Genomic DNA, 19,757 nt, shown 5'->3' with positions numbered 1-19,757 from the left:
TTAGATTTTAGATACTAAAGGATTGGCAACAGCGTGATTTTTGGGTAAGATCTGAGTTGTATATTGACCTGGGTGTGTGGCTGGTCCTTTGGGATCAGAAGAACATTTCATTTGATTAAACTGGGTTTAAAGAACCACTCACCTCAAAGTCTAATGTTTCTGGAGGTTATACAAGGACTGGAATGCCTAAGGAAACTGCTTTCATGACTTCTTGTTGGCCAGTGTGGTGAAACAGAAGTTTACTTTTGTTGCTGATTTGGTATATCTCATGGGAGAATAACGTCCAGTTTTGGGATGTATCTGCTCTATTGCTCAGCAGTTTGTCCTGAATTTGGTATTCTCAGTTGTGACCCATGGGGGGCACAGCTACAGTGACATCTGTGGCTGACCTAGACATGACACCAATGGAGTCCAAAGAGAGTAGTATCCAGCCTTCCTTCCTTAGCTAAGGAAGATCACTTGAGGGAGGAGAGGGAAAGCCAACTACTGCAACTGGGAAGAAAACATCCCCCATTTAGGATCACCATACATATCCATGGGAACAACGTATGTGAAAGGCAAGGGCCTCTCCCAGTCATACAAACAATCTGCTTTGACTCTTGCTCTTTAAAATTAAATTAAAAAAAAATCTCATGAACTAAGATCCCCATGACAATATCACGGCATCCCAGTGAGCAGCTATTGGAGCATTATGGCGTATGAATTTCAAGGGCTGTGTCTGATGTAAGAGTACAAGGGTCAAACTGGAAAAAATCATTCATTCCCTTCTCTAGAGATATTAAATGGATTCAAACATTTGGACAGATCAAAACATATTTTTCAAATGGAAATTATATTACCTGGAGACAGACACAGCAGGGCTCTGTGTCCTCTTCCAGAAGCCCATTAACTATTACCAGGGTGTTCAGCCTCCCTTTCCCAGGATCTCTAATAACTTATTCTCCATGCTCTCTCCAGAGTCTCTATAATCCCATTTTCAGTGTTCTCTGTCCCCTATCCTAAGGCTTCTAATATCCCACTCCAATAGAGGGCCCTCCTGATCCCATTCTGGGTGCTCAATGCCCCATTTTTAAGACATTCACTCATCCCATTCTCAGTGGTTTCTGTTCTCTTTTCCCAGAGTTTCTATAATCCCATTCTCAGGGCTCTCAACCCTTTTTACATCTTCTACCAACCCTGCCTCATTACCCCATGCCCCTTTGACTTGGCCCCTTTGATCTCATTCCATCACTTGAAGTCTTTAAATCAAGACTGGATGTTTTTCTGAAAGATTGCTCTTGTTCAACCAGAAATTATGAGCTGGATGTAAGAACCACTGGGTGAAATCTCATGGCCTCGTAATGGTTCCTTCTGGCCTTAAAATCTATTAAGTGCTCAGTGCTACCTCCCTGCTCTCTGTCACCTTTCCCAGACCCCTTATCATCATCCCGTCTTCATTTCTCTTTTCACAATTTCCCGGGCAATCATCTCATTCTCAGCACTCTGTCTCCCATCCAGTACCACCATTACAAATATGATATAAAGGCTTCCATTGCTTTTCAGATTAGACCATTTTAATGCTTATTTGTCATGTCTGCAGATGTTTTTAATTGTTTATTTTTGTTCCAATATTTATAACTCATTCTATTTCTGCAACTTTTATCAGTAGGATTAAGATCTCTATCAGCTGTATTTAGCATGCAAGACTTTCTCATAAACTAGTCAACATCACCTAAACTGATCTACTCAGCATAAAGATTTTATGCAGAAATAGATTAATAGAGTATATATCCTCTCCTAGGTTTTCTGATTACCATTTTCAGAGCTCTCCTTCTCTGTTCCAGCTGCTGTTTATATATTTCATAGTGTCTTAGAACTTCTTTTCTCTTTAGTCATAGAACAGCATTACTGTGTATGTGCATAATATACTGTATTGGACTTAATTCTTCAAAACCAGCATGGTCTATTACAAGCACAGCTGGTATTGACATTAATATTTAAGGTGCACAATATTTTCCACCATAAGATCCTATTTTCAGTTGGTTATAACTCTGCCAAACTTTTACTATTTTGGCTGAAATTTCCCATGCTGGACACATGTTTTGGGACGTTTCAGCAAAACTGGTCCAGACATTTCTGAGAATAAAATTTGTTAAAAATATATTTTTGCCCATATTATTTTTTTTTACATTGTTCCATTATGAAGCTCCAGTGTCTCCCTGCTTTGAGCAGGGATTTGAAATTTGGCAGGAGAACCGCGCGGGTTTCAGGGATGTGTCCTTTGCTATCCTTGTGAAGATCTACCCAAATTTGGCTGAGCTATGAGCCTCTGAAAATTGCAGTTTGCACATGCTCAGTATGGAGGGTTGTTAGCGGCTGGCAGCTAAATTCTCTGAGGATTGTATCTGCATTGAGCATGTTCTAGCCCCTCATAACGCTTGTGTTCCAGCTGGACTGTGCATGCATCATCCCCACAGGGTGATGGAATAAATTCCATCCCACTGCTGCTGGGGCTGAGCAGAACGTTCCCTGCAATTGATCCTTGTTGCAAATGGGAGCTGCTGTGAAACCATGCACCGGAACTAAGAATAAGGAGACTGTCTCTCCTATGCTCCCAAATTCCTCCTGCTGGTGCCCAGACAACGCGGAGAAGGAAGTTGCCTGCCAGAAATGCAGGGAGGAGGGAGAGGACTAAAACAGGAACCAGTGGGAAGAACAGAAAAACAGAGGGAAAGAGACTGAGACAGAAGCCAGTGAGAGTAAGGGAGACTGGGACAGGACCTAAATTGGAGAAGACTGAAACAGGGACAGACTGGAGAGAACAAGAGTAGAAGGGGTCAGGATTGCAGGGACAGAAGCAGAAGGGTTTATAATCACTAGGTTACACTCCCCTCCAGAATCTAGCACTGAACCCAGATTCTCAAGTCTCAACATTCATCTGCTGTCAATAAATAGCTCTTAAACTCACTGGTAAATTGTCTCTCTCTTCCCCCTCTACTGGCTAATCCACTTAGGGGATAACAATGTATTACTGCTACTAGTTACTCAGCTAGCTCAAATGGTAGCCAGGGTCTGTGCTGTGGATCTAAAGGTCCCAGTCCTGCTGATTACTCATGTTGGGGTCAATATGGTTCCACACTACAGAATTTCTATTTTTTTTTCAATTTGCTTTCTTTAAAAAATGTGAGAAATTACATCAAGAAACCAATGTTAAAAGAATAGTTGCAAAGTCAAACACTCAAAAGTTAGGAAATCTCAGGATTCATCTCACATGCCACCTTAATTCAGCCATTCTGTGCATATCCACTATGGTACAGAGTGAAATCCTGGCTTCACTGAAGTCAATGGGAGCTTTGCAATTGACTTCAATGGGGCCAGTATTTCACCCACAGTTCTTAATTACATGATCATATGCTATTTTTTCCATAGGTTCTTTGCCTCATTCAGGGCACAGAATGAGTAGTGCTCACTAAATGAGAAGCCATTCAATATTTCTGTTCACAGTTATCATTCAGTATATGGACCCAGGCTTTATTTATTCTACTCCATTTAAATCCTACATTGAATACAGAATTAACATCCACATAGGTTTTCTCATCATGGACATTCTTCAGTATAGCATCTGAGTGCTTTACAAACACTGACGAATTTATCTTTATAGCACCCCTATGAGATACATTGGTATTATCATCCCACATTTTACAGAGGGAAACTGAGGCAAGGAGCAATTAAGGACATATTTGTATAATATCCACCAATTTTGGGCATCCAATTTAAGACAGCCATGGCCAGATTAACAAAGAAACTGAGTGTAGTCACCCCTAAATTTTAGGCTCCTAAAAAAACGCTGGTATTCATAAAGCCTCGGTTTGGTGCCTAGGCACAAGGGCCTTAGAATAGGATTCACAAAAGTCAGCATGCTAACTGGCTCCTCACTTAAGACAGCCAATGGGAGATGCCAAGATGAAAAGTGTGTGGCAAGCCCGTCTTGGAGATAGGCACCTACATCCAGGCTGCAGGGAGGCATCTTCCCCTGCTTTGGATTTTCAACTACAAAAGCCTCTCTTAGCATTAGGCGATACTCCATGTTAGCAAGAAGTGGCTGCACACAGCACTCTCTCATAACTCTCAGCCCAGTGGTTAGAGTACTCACTTGGGATGTTGAAGACCACTGGTTCAAGTCCTCACCTGTAGCTGAGGTGAGAAGGGAGCTGAACAAGACTCTGCTACCTCCCAGGTGAGTGCCCTAACCATGGAGCTCTAGGATATTGTGATGCATAGCTCCCTCACTCATCTTATTGAAGCTGTTCCACTGGATAAATAAGGAAAAAATCCTTAGACCACAGAGAGAAAATGAGCATGAGAATGACTCTAACCCTGGTAGCTGGAGCATTCACCAGAGATGTGGCAAATCCCTATTCAAATTTCTTCCCCCTTAGGTGGGGACTTGAACCAAGCGTCTCCCACATCCCAGGTGAGTATTCTAAACAATAGGATAAAAGTTATGAGGGAGGTCCTCCTCCTACTGGCCATTTTGTGTAAGTTCATCTATAGGGATCAGATCCAGCAGGCGAGCTCAAAATTCACCTACCTCATTGAGCCCCACAGGTGACTAAGGCAGAGAAATGCCTATCTTTCCCCAGTTCATGACTCGTTCTAGGGTTTAAGCATCCATATGCCTGGTATGGGTCTGCAGTGTGCATGCTTAGAGGCCAAAATATAGGCATTTAGGAACTTTCACTGCAAAAATATAGGCATCAAGTGAGTTTAGGCATCGACAGCGCTCAGGGGCAGCTGAATCGGGGATTTGTGAATCCTGGAGGGGTGAGATTCTGGGATTTAGACACATAAGTCCTTTGGTGAATTTAGCCCCTAAGGCCTAATTTTTCAAAGTTCCTAGCATTTTTATATCACTATATATGTTCAAAACAGAACTCCAGTCAACTTCAGTTCCAGCTGTGAGCATTCAGCACTCCTGCAAATCAGCCCCCAGGTGTTTTAAACTGGGCACTCGGAAATGAACAGTACACCATTAGTAGCCACCTCTGAAAATTCTGGTTTAAGCCACTTGCCCAGCAGCACATAGGAACACGGTGGCAGCGGCAGAGATAGAATGCTTTAATCACATAACCATCCTTTCCCGCCTCATGCACTAAACATCTTCCAACATCTATAGCAAATGAAGCAACCATCCTACAGACAACAGCCTCATTGACTACATGGCTCTGATTCATTCCCTGAGCAAGGTCCATCCTGTGCTGTGAATGAGTTGGAATTCCTTTGGAGAAATAGTGCTACGATGGTAGGTGAAAATACTAGCCCCATTGACTTCAGTGGAGCCAGGATTTCACTCTGTATCATAGTGCATATGCACAAAGAGGCTGAACTAAGGTTGCCCATGCAAATTTAATTCTGGCATTTCCTAGCTTGAGTGCTTGACTTGGCAACCTTAACTTTCTTTTAAGTAACAAATTTTGGGATGTAAATGGATCTCCATTATGCAATTTCAAATATCCAGAAGCAATGATTAAAGCAAGTGATCTGCAACATTCATGGAAATAACAAGTCTACCTACAGACTGTCTAATAATTATAAGTCTAAATGTAGACTTATTGAAATGGGAGTTGGATGCCTAATGAAATGGGAGTTGGATGTCTTCTCTGAAAATCTCAGTCATAATACATAGAAAAACCACTGAGATAAAATATTTACCAAATACACAGCGTAGTTCCTTACCTGAGAGGCTGGAAGAGCTCTTTGTCAGGAATATAATATGTTTCAGAACTTATTTTTCAAACAAGGAAACCAATTTTTAAAACAACCTCTCTTTAAATGGCATTAAATTATGACACAGGTGGCAGGAATTCCAAAGTGAATCTGATTGTGTACCCTTAACTTAGACCAGTGGGCCTTTTGTTCACCTCAGAGTGAGTTTGAGACAGAGCATAAGCCTTATATCTGGATTTCATCACTTTTTCGCGTAAGAACCTGTGAAAGGAACAAAATACAGTGGGCCAAATTTTGCTCTCAGCTGCATAGGTGAAACTCCTACTGAAGTCAGTGGAAGCTTTAGCCATGTAAGTGACAGCAGGATTTACCCTGAAAGGTATAGAACTGGTGATATACCATGTAGTGTCTGAGTATAGCTAGGCACTAGAAATTAAGGATTTACTGATTTAACACTTGACTTGTTCATCCTTCTTAGAACATTCCTATGACATCATCTTTTGATGCTCTCATTGCTTAACTTTCTGATTCTTTCAGTCTGAAGCATTTTATCCAAGGCTTTTGTGGACTGCTAAATTAAATGAATGGTTTAGTGACAAACCAATTGGAATTAATCAATTGAGTAAAACAACTGCATTAAGCATGTGTATATGAGGCAGGATTTCAGGCAGTTTTATACTAATTAGAAGTGGAGAGCTGCAGCTGCTGCATATGTTGATGGAAATAGAGATAATGAGCAGCTAATTTGTGAGTTTATCTGGACATAGGTGTAGCACTGTTCAGATGTAAATAGCATGTCAAGAGCAGCTGAATATGTTATCTCTATCCTGTGTAATTGGCTGAAATGGGTCAAATGTCTAATGAAAAGCATAATTTTGTGTCTTAACCTGATGAAAAATGGCACAAGTCATGAACATGAGCAGTGGAAAGGAGGTAGAACAACTGAAAGAGGAAATGTGTGTGGGAACCCAAAGCTGTAATTATAAACCATTGTGATAAACAACTACTGTATATTTGAAAGTGTAATGTATTAAAGTTATGTGTTAATTTTACCTTTTCTGCTAAATGACACTTCTATATGCATAAACTATTTGTTACTGAAGGCTAATGAAATCCACATCTTCTGTTTACAAATAGCAGGCAGGTCTCATTTATGTTATTTTAGCAGTCATTAAACTCTTAAGGCCAGAGAGAAAGGAAACAAAAGATCCTTTCTTGCACAGGAAGAATAGTCATTTGGAAGGATCAAGAAACTTGATCCACAAAAACTGGATTTCAAAACAGTTTGAACTACCCTGGACTTTTAAAGAGGCTGGTTTTCTCAAAGAGCAGAAAGACTTCCTGGGGCCAGAGATACAAGTTCTTACTACCTCTTTACTCATTTGCCTGATCCTTCCCAAACTGTGACTCTGGCTGTGGTAGGAAGAGCAGGGGCTACTTGCTCAATATGCCCCATTACATATAGATGGGCAGGGAGGGAGCAGAGAGAGGGAATGGGGAGTAATAAGTGTCCTGGTTTTACCTCCTCTCCCCAGCTTATTCCTAAATCCAAGTAGCTACCCAGGCACACAGGGTATTTCCTCACAAAATGGAGTGAAGTTACTTACTCCATCTTTGAAGCTGGGAATGCATTTGGACTCTGAGACAATTCATCTCATGGTCTACTCCTGGGGGGCGCAGCTATGGTATGCCCCTTATCCAGAGCAGATCATAAAATGATAATCTAGTCCATAGGAATTAATTAATTTTTTTCCCTGAAAGTTCCTCCTGCCCCTGCTGGAGTCTTAAGGATCCTCTCATATTTAATCAGTCAGCAGGTTAAAAGGTTGTTCTGCGAATTATTTCCAGTTCATTGTTTGCCATCTGGATGAACCATGTGTATTTTTATTCTCAAATACAACTTTTAGCTTAACTATTCAGTAACATATTTGTAACATAGCAATGCAATCTTGTGCAAATTTAATCAGCTGACCCATAAAAAGAAATTATAACAATGTACACATAACATTTCTATTTCTCTCTCTCTCTGCTTCTCTATCCACAAAGAAATATGAAAGCTATCCAATTATTTTTTAAAGAGCTTTAGCTTCCACACCACATGTTATCACATTTTTCCTTAACACAGTGTTTGGTGTCTGAACTTCTGAGCAGCACCAAATACCATTTCCTAATACTTTGTAGGCATTTTAAATGATGAAATTCTTTATATCCCAAAATGCAATGTGAGAATACATCTATTGCTTTCACTGCAAAAGAACTGAGTGAATTTGCTTATCTCCAGTAATCAACGAGACCCTTTGCTGATTCTTACTGAATTTTGATTTAGTGAGTCAGCAAGTAAATAATGAAAAAAATCAAGAATACGTCATCATAGAAGGTATTTTGGTAATTTATTTTCACAAGTGAATAGCAGTTTAGTTAAATGTTTTATGATAACCCTCCATAGCATACTAGTAAATGTACTGCAGTTTAATTTATTAAAGGAATGAACACTTAGTAATAAGAAACCTGACTACCTGATAGCAGGATGAGACCTGTCGGTATTTAAAAACAATTACTGAGTTTGCAAAATAATGTTTCACTATTTTGCAATACAGAATTGGTGAGGTTCTGTATTAATTATTCCATCCCCAATTGAGCAGCAATTTTTGCAAAGTTGGTAGTTTTGATGACCATGAGAAAAGGAGGATAAATTAAAACCCTAAACCCAAATACTCCCAAACTTTGGGGAAATGTGGATCTGGATCCACACCTCACAACTGGGCCTTCTTCTCTAGTGAACCATATCAAATTCCTGGGTCTGACCTCCCCAAAATACTGGATAAGTTCAGGTGTGGATCCAAATTTTGAGGCTTGATTCCATCTCTAGTATGCACCTGCTATGGAATAAAGGAAAAAGGTTTCTTTGCTTTATTTATTACTGTCTATCTCATTTATATTCAAGAGAGTGTTTCATAGGGACTTAATTCAGAGACACAAAGTAGAAAGAAAGTGAAGAATGATCCAACGGGAAGTGTGTTTCAAATAACAATCATTCCTTTCTTTAAGGGAATAGAGCCATCACATCTCCCAATATCCCATTAATAGATGTCAGTACTCTGATCCTAACCTGGTGTTGCACTGGATACTGTTGGCCACAGCTGTTCAGGTCCTCCCGGCCCTCCTCGTAAGACTCCTGCATCCTCCATGTGCACAGCACTGAATAAACAAGCATACTGATTAAATTACATAGTTCCTATCTGACCTGTTTTTGTTCAACATTCCATTTTCTGGCTATTTCTCCAAAGTCACAGTTGTTCTTTGTTGCACCAGGGTTAATGCAACATTGCATCATGCTAGCAGATTCTGCTAATGCATTATTAAAGCATCTATCATGTCAATCCTGCAAGAACTGCAAAAATTGTCTTTGGTTATTATTTGAATGCTGCAACATAATTCCATGCAGTTCATATCAGACACAGATATTATCTCTAGAGGATGTGAAATCACTAACACTGCAGGGAAGTCACCTAGCCCCAGATTCTCAAAGGTATATCGGTGCCTAACTTCCACTGAAATAGAAATTAGGTGCCTAAATACCTCTGAGGACCTGAGCCCTAATCCATATCATGTTTGTGATGTCTTAGCAGTGAAGTAAATAATGAAAGTCAGTTCTGGGCTTCTTTCAGCATGCTATTATCAGCCACTCTTCTACAGCAAATATCCCAACGCAATTTATAGTACCCAATGCTGATTAGCTTATGCTTTTGGCAAACACTTTTGAAGGGAGAAATTCACAAACTACAGTAACCATGTAATATCAAGTTTTATACAGGGTCAAATGATGAGCAGTCTGCCATGAGACCAGCACGTTTAATTGTTGCACATTGTCTAGCCCTGAACTCATAAGGAGATGATGGGGGGAGGGGAAGAGAGAAAATAGATGCCTGATATCTTAAAATGCAAAAAAGTAGACAGTAATTTTTAAAATGAGCCCACCCTCTTCACTTATCATGCAAGTTACTTCATGCAAAATCCTGAAGTATCTCCTGTTCCACCTATATACAGGCAAGGCTCCCACTGATTTCAAGCGGTGTTCTATTTCAGTTTGGACCGAGAGAAGTTTCTAAAACGTGGCCAATTCATTTCTCAGGTTAATGGGCAAGATTTTAAAAACTGGGAGCTCAATACTGCAAGATTGTAATTCGTCTTGTTACTTTCTAAATGATTTTGATCTGTGTGCTATTTAAACTTGATTTAACTAAGGAAAATCAACATTGATATTGATTAAAAAAGGTATTTTTTTAGTTAAAAGGGCATTTCAAATATTGTATGTACAGTTATTTTACTTTGTATTTGCTGTAATAGTCACCAGAGAAACATGAAAGTACATTTTAATTCACTCAAATCTATGTCTTTTTGTATTCAGCAAATGATTTTTCCCTCTTGAGTTTGTAATGCCACTTGAAATTACCATGACCTTTTTACTTCTTTCTAAATTTGTTATCCAGTCTTACTGATAAGGTCAGAATAGATCTGAGAATAAGACTGGTTAGTTAATTTGCTAAAGCACAGAGAGCAAAGATATTATTTTATCTAGGTCCTACACAAACAGCATTATTTTACTCCTATTAAATTTATTGAGGAGCAAATTAAAGTACGGCAAATTTGGGATCTAAGGCTGAGATTTCTAAAGGACTCTAAGATGGGCCCCAACTCATGAAGGTTTCCTTGGAAATCTCGGCCTGATATGCTTGTCAATGCTCTTTTAACTTTTTTAAATACCTTGAATGTACCATGTGGTTAATAAACTGCCTACAGCAGTGGTACACTTTTATGGTAATGAGAGGTAGTGGGATGGAAAACTATTGATGTTGCATACAATCTATTGAAATTCACCAGAGTGGATGATAACAGGAAGTTTTAATGTGAATGAAGAGTGTATAATCAATTAAATAATTCAGTAATTGTAGCAATCAGGCACTGATAGTAAATGTATAAAGAAGCATAAGGTAAACAACATGTATGCACAGACCAAACACTAATATAGTAATGACCAGCATAAAAGGCAACAATTACAGTGAATCGGTAGGACTGGTAGATATAATGCCTCAGAAGCAAAACTTGGGTGCTTCCGTCACAGCATGCAGATCTCACCAGTGTATGTCAGCAGCTATACAAGATTGAAAGACAGTCTCTGCCACAAAGGGAGAAAGATATAAACCCTTAAGAAGGGGAAGTACAGTACATACCTTTGTATTCCTGCTCTTAGGGAAGCAGAATAACGCCAATCAGGATTGGGTTGTTTTGGCTGCAGAAACAAAAGAGAACAAAATCTGTATTAATTTGTATTAAAACATTTAAAAATCTATGCAGCTGAGTACAGGCTCTTCTCCAGAGTTTCTACACATTTTTACATCTATTGTCAAATGCCTCCATAGAGCTATTTACATTTTTTATGCATTCAGAGCTGCCAAATCTCCCAGGAAATCAAAGACACTTTTGTATGAGTGCACTTAGGTTACTGAATATATGGAGTTAAATGTTTATAAACCAAGACTTTGGATTGTGAAGGTTAAAGTGGGAAAAGGAGGTTATTTTTGTAAATTGAGGGGCTGCTATTTTGCCAGTGTTCAGAAATATCCTGGCCATAGGAGAAGATGATTATTGCTGGAAAAGAAAAGAAATACTTTGCTGGTTTTCCTGATAAAACTAGGCCACTTATGCTCTTCCACCTGTACACATACAAAATGCAGCACACTGTAAAGAATACATTGGGACCAGTTTGCTTGCTGTGAGTTTTCTGCTGAGGATAGTGGACTGCAGAGGACTGCACTAGACTGTATCAGACTCGCAGACTGCAGCACGTTTTTACTGAAGGCAGACATGTTCTTTCACAAGACCAAGAGCTGCTACATTTTCCACGTTGATAAAAAGGCATAAAAACAGGAAGGAGAGCCATATCCTTCAACCAATACATCTCAGCACATGCTGACCTGCTACAGCATGACTTGCTACGTAAGGGTTTCCTGAGAAATTCCTGATTGATTACAGGTTGCTCCAGAAAATGTTAACACTGTTTTTCTTGCTGTGCACTGCATACAATAGCAACATTCATAATAATTTAAAATTATAGGCAACATTTTCAAATGAGGGTGCCTAAATTAGGCACCTAAATATTTAAGCAGCTAAGCGACTTAATTTTCAGAGATGCTGAGCATTGATTTCAATTGTAGCTGTAGGTGCTTCGCACATCTAAATATTGTGACACTTTTTAGGTGGCTAATTGTGCATGTAGGTGTCTAATTTTAGGCATCCAAGTCTGAAAATGTTATAGACATAATGGATTACATGCACACTCGATACGTCTTGTACACAGGGCCGCCCCAAGCAAAAAAAGAGCCACCCGAACTGACGAAGCAAAAAAAAAAAAAAAAAAAAAAAAAGCTGGGACTTCCAAAGCAAAAAAAAAAAGGCGCCCCAAGAATGGACAGAATGCCGCCCCTTAAGCAGGTGCTGCCCCAGGTATGTGCTTTCTCCGCTGGTGCCTGAAACCGGCTCTGCTTGTACATTGGCAAATACACAAATAATATATGATAGTAATGATATAAGTCTACTGAAGTCATTGGTGGTAGACCAGAAGTGAATTTGGCCCCATTACTTTTAAAAATGTGTTGAATACCCTAAATTATTTAAAGCCAGCTTTGTCTTTGCCCTTGGGATTCACAGTATGCTCTTCTCTAGATCAATAAGTTTTATACAAATAAAGATATAGCAATAACGATATGCGCCATCTTTCTATCTGGCTATCTCAATATTTATAAGGCCCCCATCACTATCAGAGTTTGAGGACCTAATTGGTACTGTGCATTGTAGCATTCTTCACATCCTGATATACACAAAAGAGAAATTCCACCCATTGCAACAAAATATTAAACAGCTTTGCTAGCAACTACCTTCACATTTAAACCCAGATTCTCTGTTCCCAGTTTCTGCTGGGCTTAGTTGTGAAAAAGACAATTATGGCTCCAAGATTCTCTGACTGTTTCTGATCTGGCCCTGACCCTAGCCCCACTGACTTTAAAGAAAAAAAAATTAAGACTGTTCTAAACTTGGCCAGCTGGTAGTGGTCCTCAAGGAACCGTCCAACTACTAAGGACTATCAGAAAACAACACACTCTTATCACACTTTTCCCCCCATCCTGACATGCCGCCTACACCAAGACGGTAGGTGGGCAGATACAGGAGCTGGCTATCCTGACTTTTCTTCTGTTGTGGACTTCCATACACCAAGGAAATTCTCAGCTCAGAAGACAGAGTCAATTTCTACTCTTTCTGCACCAGGAATGGAGTGAGTTAAAGAATCATAGACTTTAAGGTCAGAAGGGACCATTATGATTATCTAGTCTGACCTCCTGCACAATGCAGGCCACAGAATCTCACCCACCCACTCCTGTATCAGACCTATGTCTTAGCCATTGAAGTCCTCAAATCATGGTTTAAAGACTTCAAGGTGAAGAGAATCCTCCAGCAAGTGACCCGTGCCCTACGCTGCAGAGGAAGGTGAAAAACCTCCAGGGCCTCTGCCAATCTGCCCTGGAGAAAAATGCCTTCCCGACCCCAAATATGGTGATCAGCTAAACCCTGAGCATGTGGGCAAGACTCACCAGCAAGACACCCAAAAAAGAATTCTCTGTAGTAACTCAGATCCCACCCCATTGCAAGCCACTGAGCATATTTACCGCTAATATAAAAGACCAATTAATTGCCAAAATTAGGCTATCCCATCATACTATCCCCTCCATAAACTTATCAAGCTTAGTCTTGAAGCCAGATGTCTTTTGCCCCCAGAATCTTTGGTCCTTGGAGTCTCTGATCAAAAAGAGAGAGAAGCAGCACGAGGAATAGAATTCCTCCTACAGTCCTGGCCAAAAAAACATATTAAGTTATAGCCATGGCTGAAAACTGGGGAATTCTCAAAGAAGCAGAGAAGAAAATAAAGGCAAAGAAGGAGGGACTGTCTATCATCCTGCTACATTGGTTAACAACACTTGGATGGTTTCCTTCTCAACAATAAGGGCTAGAAACGTACTTTATTTACATTAAAGCTTTCATTCTGCAGATTATGAATGTCATGGAGGCAGGATAAATTCATCAAGTAGGCTGCATCTGAGCCACAAGCCAAGTGTTTGACACCTTTGATTTATAATTACAACCATGAGGTCAGGCATTCAAAAGGGTTCTTGTTCCACCAGATATTCTTGCTGGAAGAGTTTGCAACTGCCATAAAATCTCTATTTTTTCACTGTGTAGGTTGAACAGACTAAAGGTTGATCTGCCATATATTTGGGGTGCATGGTAAATGACCCAAACTGCCAGAGTGTACTGGGACACTGTAGATATATATAGTATACACATCCACATAGATAATCTGGTATGTATCATAAGGTCTCCAACCTACAGTGGAATGAAGAAGATGTTGTATTTAGCCCTTGTATGGATATTAAAATGCAAAATATAATCTCTGTCTTTAGTGAGAAGTAATGGTGAAGGGCCAGGTCAGATGTGGTAGTTTGGCATTTAACAGGGTTCGGTAACATATCAGCATAGGGAAAAGTAGGGCTCTACCCCTGTATTTAAAAGGCAGAAGGAGGAATTGTCTTTGGCCTACCTTGGGGAGTGGGGATGGATATGGGGGCATATGTTAAGCTGGTACTGGAACCTTAAATGCAAATGTTCTGACTGTCAAATATATATGAGTTGTTGAGTTTTTTGTTTAACTATAAATTTGTTTTTTAACTAGTCATTTATTTGTCTGGGAATTTCCTTACTTTTTTAAGAACCTTCACAGGTCTGACTCAGCGTGGGTATGGCTGGCAGAATCTAGCCCTTAGTTTTTATAACCTTTTTGCTACCGCATGGGAGCAAGCAGTGACTCATATGAGAACGAACAGTCTTCTATTTCTTTGGGGCTGCTCTCGCTTGATTTTCTGGACCCTGAAGGACTAGGTTTGAACACTGGATGACTTGGAGCTGTCAGGGATCTGCAGGACACATAGGTTCATCCTGCTTTTATACCATCATAAGCCAATATCCTGTAACTGGCAATGCTAGTGGGAGCAAAAGAAATCAATGTCAACACCTTCTTTGCGGCATTAGTAGTAATAGGCTTCTCCTCTGGTCCTACTATCGGTCCTGCCTCCATAAGTACTCTTTGTCTTTGGTCCCAACAGAGAAGCCACTTGAGGAGGCATATGACTTCAAAGCAGAATTCTGGGCAGCAAGGGCATGGGAAGTGAGTTTGAGGCATATGTCATAACGATTAATGTTAGTTGTTCAAGTGTGGAAACACATAAGCCAGCCTATTTCCTATCTGCATTCCACAATGAACCCACAGCTTTATGAATTCTTATGTTCTGTATATCACTACAAGAGGAATTGAATGTTAAAAACAAATCAAATCCAGCATTAACACAGCCAAACTATATGTACAAACAGACGGAAAACCAGCATCATGGTAACAAAGCTAAATATAAATATAGTGATGGGTAAAATCACATGCTTCAAAGTTTGGATGTTTGGACTGTCCCAAACACAATCCCCCTCCACCAAACAGGCCCTTTGAGAGACTAGTACCACTTTCAAGCCCTAGCAAGGTCAAATGGATCAGAGTTTGGTAATGTGATATGGATCTTTTCATTTATAGATCACAAATTCAAATCTGCCCCTGGTGTATAGATAGTGACAGTTGTGGACATCTCAGTGTTGCTTCGTGGCCAACGTGAAATTAGTTTGGTGGTCTTAGTGCATTCCCCAGTGGACGATTCACAAAAAATTATTGGCAATTGACAACTGGTATCTTTTGCAGGGCTTGTCACAGGCCCTGTTGAGTGGAGGGAGACTATGTGGTGACAGTCACCCTACTTGATATTGTCTCATTACAAGGAATGATTTGTGGCCCATGACCTCATTCTGCCATCTTAGATATGAGCTTAGACTGCACTCCTATCCAGTGTCTTTGTGAGGCCACAAGGCAGTGCCACTGGCAACAATCCTTTCTACTGCTCAGTGGTCTTCAAAATGAAGGGTGTGATGGGAAGCTTTCATCAAACATGCAGTAGTAGGAAGCAGCCCAAGGCCACTCCCTGTTTCTGCCATCATCAACTTTTCCTGTCTGGCTCAGAGAAAGCAGATAAAATGCAATGACTCCTTCTGAAAAACTGAAACAAAATCTATCCAGGTGTTTTTAATGGTGGACGTCACCACAGTATCTGAGTGTCTCACCATAGTATCGTATGACTCCTAACCCTACTGAGCACATGCGGTATGTCCAGCCATTCAGGGAACCAGAAGCTATACAAAGGGAATAATGTGTCCAGGTATAACTAACCAACCCAAGTTGAAATTCAGATAATGAATGTGAATACATGCTACCAAATGTTTGCAGTCAGCCTAAAAACAAAACATGTTTATGCAAAATTTCACGACAATGTTTTCAAATAGCATAATGTGGATCCAATTTCACAAACATTTTAGCTGAATTACAAACAAATTTTAATGAAAATTCATTTTGCTTAGTTCTGATATGTTGTCATCTCAAGTATCTGTTGCTTGAATTATCAGATACATATGTATCTGGGCCTGATTCAGTGTTCACTGAAATCAATAAAAGCCCCCCTCCATTAACTACAATGAGTGTTGGCTCAAGCCCTCTTTGTGTGGCTCAAACATTTACAAACAGTTATTAAACAGTTAGGAAATCATGAGTGCTAAACACATCCCACTTTACTCCTATATCCACACAAATACTCAGTAGAATAACATACCACCGTCTTATCAAATATATCCACTTTGAAGCAATAAATAAAAGGACTTTTAAAATCCTAGACCACTTACAGCTCAGTTTCCTCTCTACTGAGAATATGTTGACAGTTGTGGGATTCATGGCGCTATTTCAGATTTCCTACTGTAAAATCTGAGATTGATTATATAAAAATGCTCACACTAAATTCAACATAGAGAATAAACTATTTATAGTCTAGCATTTGTTTATCATTCAGGAAACTATAATGAAAAGCTAACAAAACAAAATTTAGTATAGAAAATTTCACCCTAACAATGAGCATTTACATTCCTAACCCTAAGGAAATGAAAATTAAATTAACAGGTCAATGCTTCTTTAAAATATATTTAATGAGTTCTAGTACAGTGAAAAACTGCTTTGTCTGCTTAATGCTAGATGCAAGTTTCTGCCAGCACAGCAGTTACCCTCAGCCTAACAGTTTGACTTCCCTGGAGCACAGAGCACTGACCCTATATAGCAGAAAAGGAACTCATGCTGCTTCTAACCAAAAGAACAAACATTTCTATTTAACCTTTCCAATGTCAGTGAGCCCAGAGAATTTCTTAAAGGCTTAAGTCCTTGAACTGAGATTGTAAGATATTCCAACATTAATACCTTTAAAGCCCTTGTGAGAAATCTCTTGGGAAGATTGCTTTGGACAATGGTGTGTGTTTGCTAGACGTAGACACTTCAAAGCACACTTGAATCTAAAGAAATACCAAGATGTGTGCAGCACATTTTTGTTTAATTTACTTCAAATGAATAGCACTCTGTCTTTGAAGCAGCCAACTGGGGTGGTGGGGGACGAGGAGTAGTACTTCAGTGTGTACAAACAACCACAAAATGAATGAACCACTAAGGTTTATCATTACTAATGTGCAGCTTCAATTTTTCCTTCAAAAGGTACACAATTCTTTATTTATTAACATCAAAGGATCTTACAATTTATTGATCATCCTATGAGTGCACAAAATGGCATCAGAGGGAGGCCAGTGCCCAGAACTGAGCGTATATTTTTATATCAAGGATTCAGTATGCCAGCTGATAATTAATAATGTGCCACAGTGCATTTTTGCTAAGAATATTGAGTTAGACCAGATGCCAGTCTGATTGTTCATCCCTGCATTGAAGTGAAAAGGCTGCCATGGTATCCAAGATATAACAAACAGGTTTAGCTACACAGAGGGCATGAACAAGATGGCAAAGAGAAAAAGAGAGCAGGGAACAGATATTACCAAGTGTCACTCAGCAATTCAATGGATGTGTGAGAGAAATGGACACTAGCATACATTATTAAAGTTTCAGAATGGTGAGGATAAGTCACTTCTGAAAATGACAGACAGGCAGCAATACTAGGGGCTCAATGGTAGAATAGGATCACTTCCCTCCACACACTCACAGTCCACCCTGGTAGACAGCCATACATGCTGGCTGTAACTTCACAGAGTTCCAACAATGAAACTAAAATATTTTGCACAAACTAATTTTGTCCATATGTAATTATCCTGGTTATCCAGTAGTGATGATATAGCACCATACATTCATTCAACCAAGCATCTTGGTCCTTGTCTCCAGTGCTGCCATCAATCACTCCACTGCCTGCCAGTTTAAAGACTACTCATGCAAGTGCTAATATGTTTGATTTTTACAAAACAAAATTGACTGAGATTGAGATTCCATTTGAGATAGTCATATAGGCCTGCAAAAGGGCCTAGGAGACAGTGAGCTGAACATTAGCAGAAGCATGAGCTGTCTTGAAGAAGAGAGACATTATCATTTACCAAACCACAACTAACACATTAGTAGAACAATACAGAAAAAACATGTAGAAAGCCACAGAGTTTCAGCTGATGCAAAGAAATCTCTAAACTTAATAGGCCAGTTACATCAATGTAAGTCCACTGATGGCAATGAAGTTACTCCTGATTTGCCTCAGAGTAAGTGAAAGAAGAATCTGTCTCTAATGCTAAATATAAAAAGAACCTGTGACACCCCCACACGCATATATCCTGGGGACAGAATTTTTTTATCCTACTGCAGAATTAATGTATACAACATTTTAATACATGTGAAACCCAAGAAATATTGTCACTTGTGGTAAATTCCACAGAAAGCCTGAGTAACTGGTGCAGCTTCTTATCATATTATAGTTAATTGATGGTAACATCTGTCCCCAAGTCTTATTAGAAAAAAATATTTCTTTATAGATTGTCCAGTGGTAACAGTTACTTATATATCAGCATTGTAAGATGTTACAAGATGCAGTGATCCCTGCTAGTACGCTTTACAGATGATGGGATGGGCCTTTCAAGAATTATACAAATTCACTAATGCTATAAAAAGAAGCAAAATATGGTATCTGGCAGGTCTAATAAGACTAACAATGTCCATTAAAACCAGCATACTTTGAAACTGTTAATCAGTGGATTGCTTTTAACATGTGTATATGGAGACTGAGTAATGGGGCAAAATATATGAATTTGAAAGAGATAATCTGCTAAGAATTATTACCCTTTGAATTCAGTTATATGGCACCATTGTCTCATGTGCACGTGACAATGACACAGGTTCACTGCATTATAGCACTATAGGCAATTTTTGTAATGCAAGGCCTTAGGAAGTTTCACTTAACTTGTGGCAAATAGTATCTAACAGAATTTCTTCTCTATTTAAGTCTTGCAAAACTAGTAAGTAATTGCTTGCATATCTGGATTCTGGTTCTTCACACAACTGAAAATATGTGGTAGATATTGTTTCATTCCAACATTAAAAACAAGAGTTAATAAATTTGTATTGTGTCTCTCTGCTATTGTACACCAACACTGGAATTAGTAAGATGTCTTTGCTTGACCTGCACAGTTCCTCAGAAATTGCTAATTCACTACATGCAATAGGACGCATCCCCTAAAGACATGATGGGAATCTATTAAACAAATTTCCGCTCTTTCTACATCTAAACTGAAGTCATTTTCAATTATCATCCATCTGTTTGCACAGAAGCTCTGATCTAAGGAATATTTGGAATCCTTTGATTCTTCCCTTTTCTGCACCGTGTCTAGCATGTCACCTTATGATCAACAGATTCTAGATATTTCTAATAAAAATATTTATAATACATATTAAAAATCAGATAACTAATGGTTCATTTGTCCCACTACACTATATATTTGACAGCTATTATGACCTTAGATTGTGAAAATCACATAGTCATCAAAATCATACTATTGAA

At 39.3% G+C, this 19,757-nt stretch overlaps 2 protein-coding genes across 12 annotated transcripts in view; both read right to left on the bottom strand.

Annotated features, from left to right (window-relative positions):
* The window catches only part of LOC127055759 (protocadherin alpha-C2-like), a 267,861-nt gene that overhangs the window by 73,227 nt on the left and 174,877 nt on the right, over nt 1-19,757 (bottom strand). For 10 of the 11 annotated variants that reach the window (XM_050963076.1, XM_050963075.1, XM_050963079.1 and 7 more), the window contains 2 exons: nt 10,938-10,996; nt 8,816-8,904 (listed from right to left, as the gene is read on the bottom strand). In XM_050963076.1, the coding sequence (XP_050819033.1) occupies nt 8,816-8,904; nt 10,938-10,996 (148 nt within the window). Of the gene's footprint in view, nt 1-8,395; nt 8,586-8,815; nt 8,905-10,937; nt 10,997-19,757 lie in introns of those variants that run through there. The other variant, XM_050963080.1, reaches the window with a different exon arrangement.
* Nucleotides 8,879-19,757, bottom strand: part of LOC127055786 (protocadherin alpha-8-like) — a 146,320-nt gene continuing 135,441 nt past the window's right edge. The window contains 2 exon segments of the mRNA XM_050963140.1: nt 8,879-8,904; nt 10,938-10,996. Of these exon segments, the coding sequence (XP_050819097.1) occupies nt 10,954-10,996 (43 nt within the window). The 3' untranslated portion in view covers nt 8,879-8,904; nt 10,938-10,953.

This window comes from Gopherus flavomarginatus, chromosome 7 (genome assembly GCF_025201925.1).
Source record: "Gopherus flavomarginatus isolate rGopFla2 chromosome 7, rGopFla2.mat.asm, whole genome shotgun sequence".
In the NCBI taxonomy this organism is placed as follows: domain Eukaryota; kingdom Metazoa; phylum Chordata; order Testudines; family Testudinidae; genus Gopherus; species Gopherus flavomarginatus.
The sequence above is the reverse complement of the archived record's forward strand: the minus strand, read 5'-3'. Positions and strand labels throughout refer to the sequence as shown.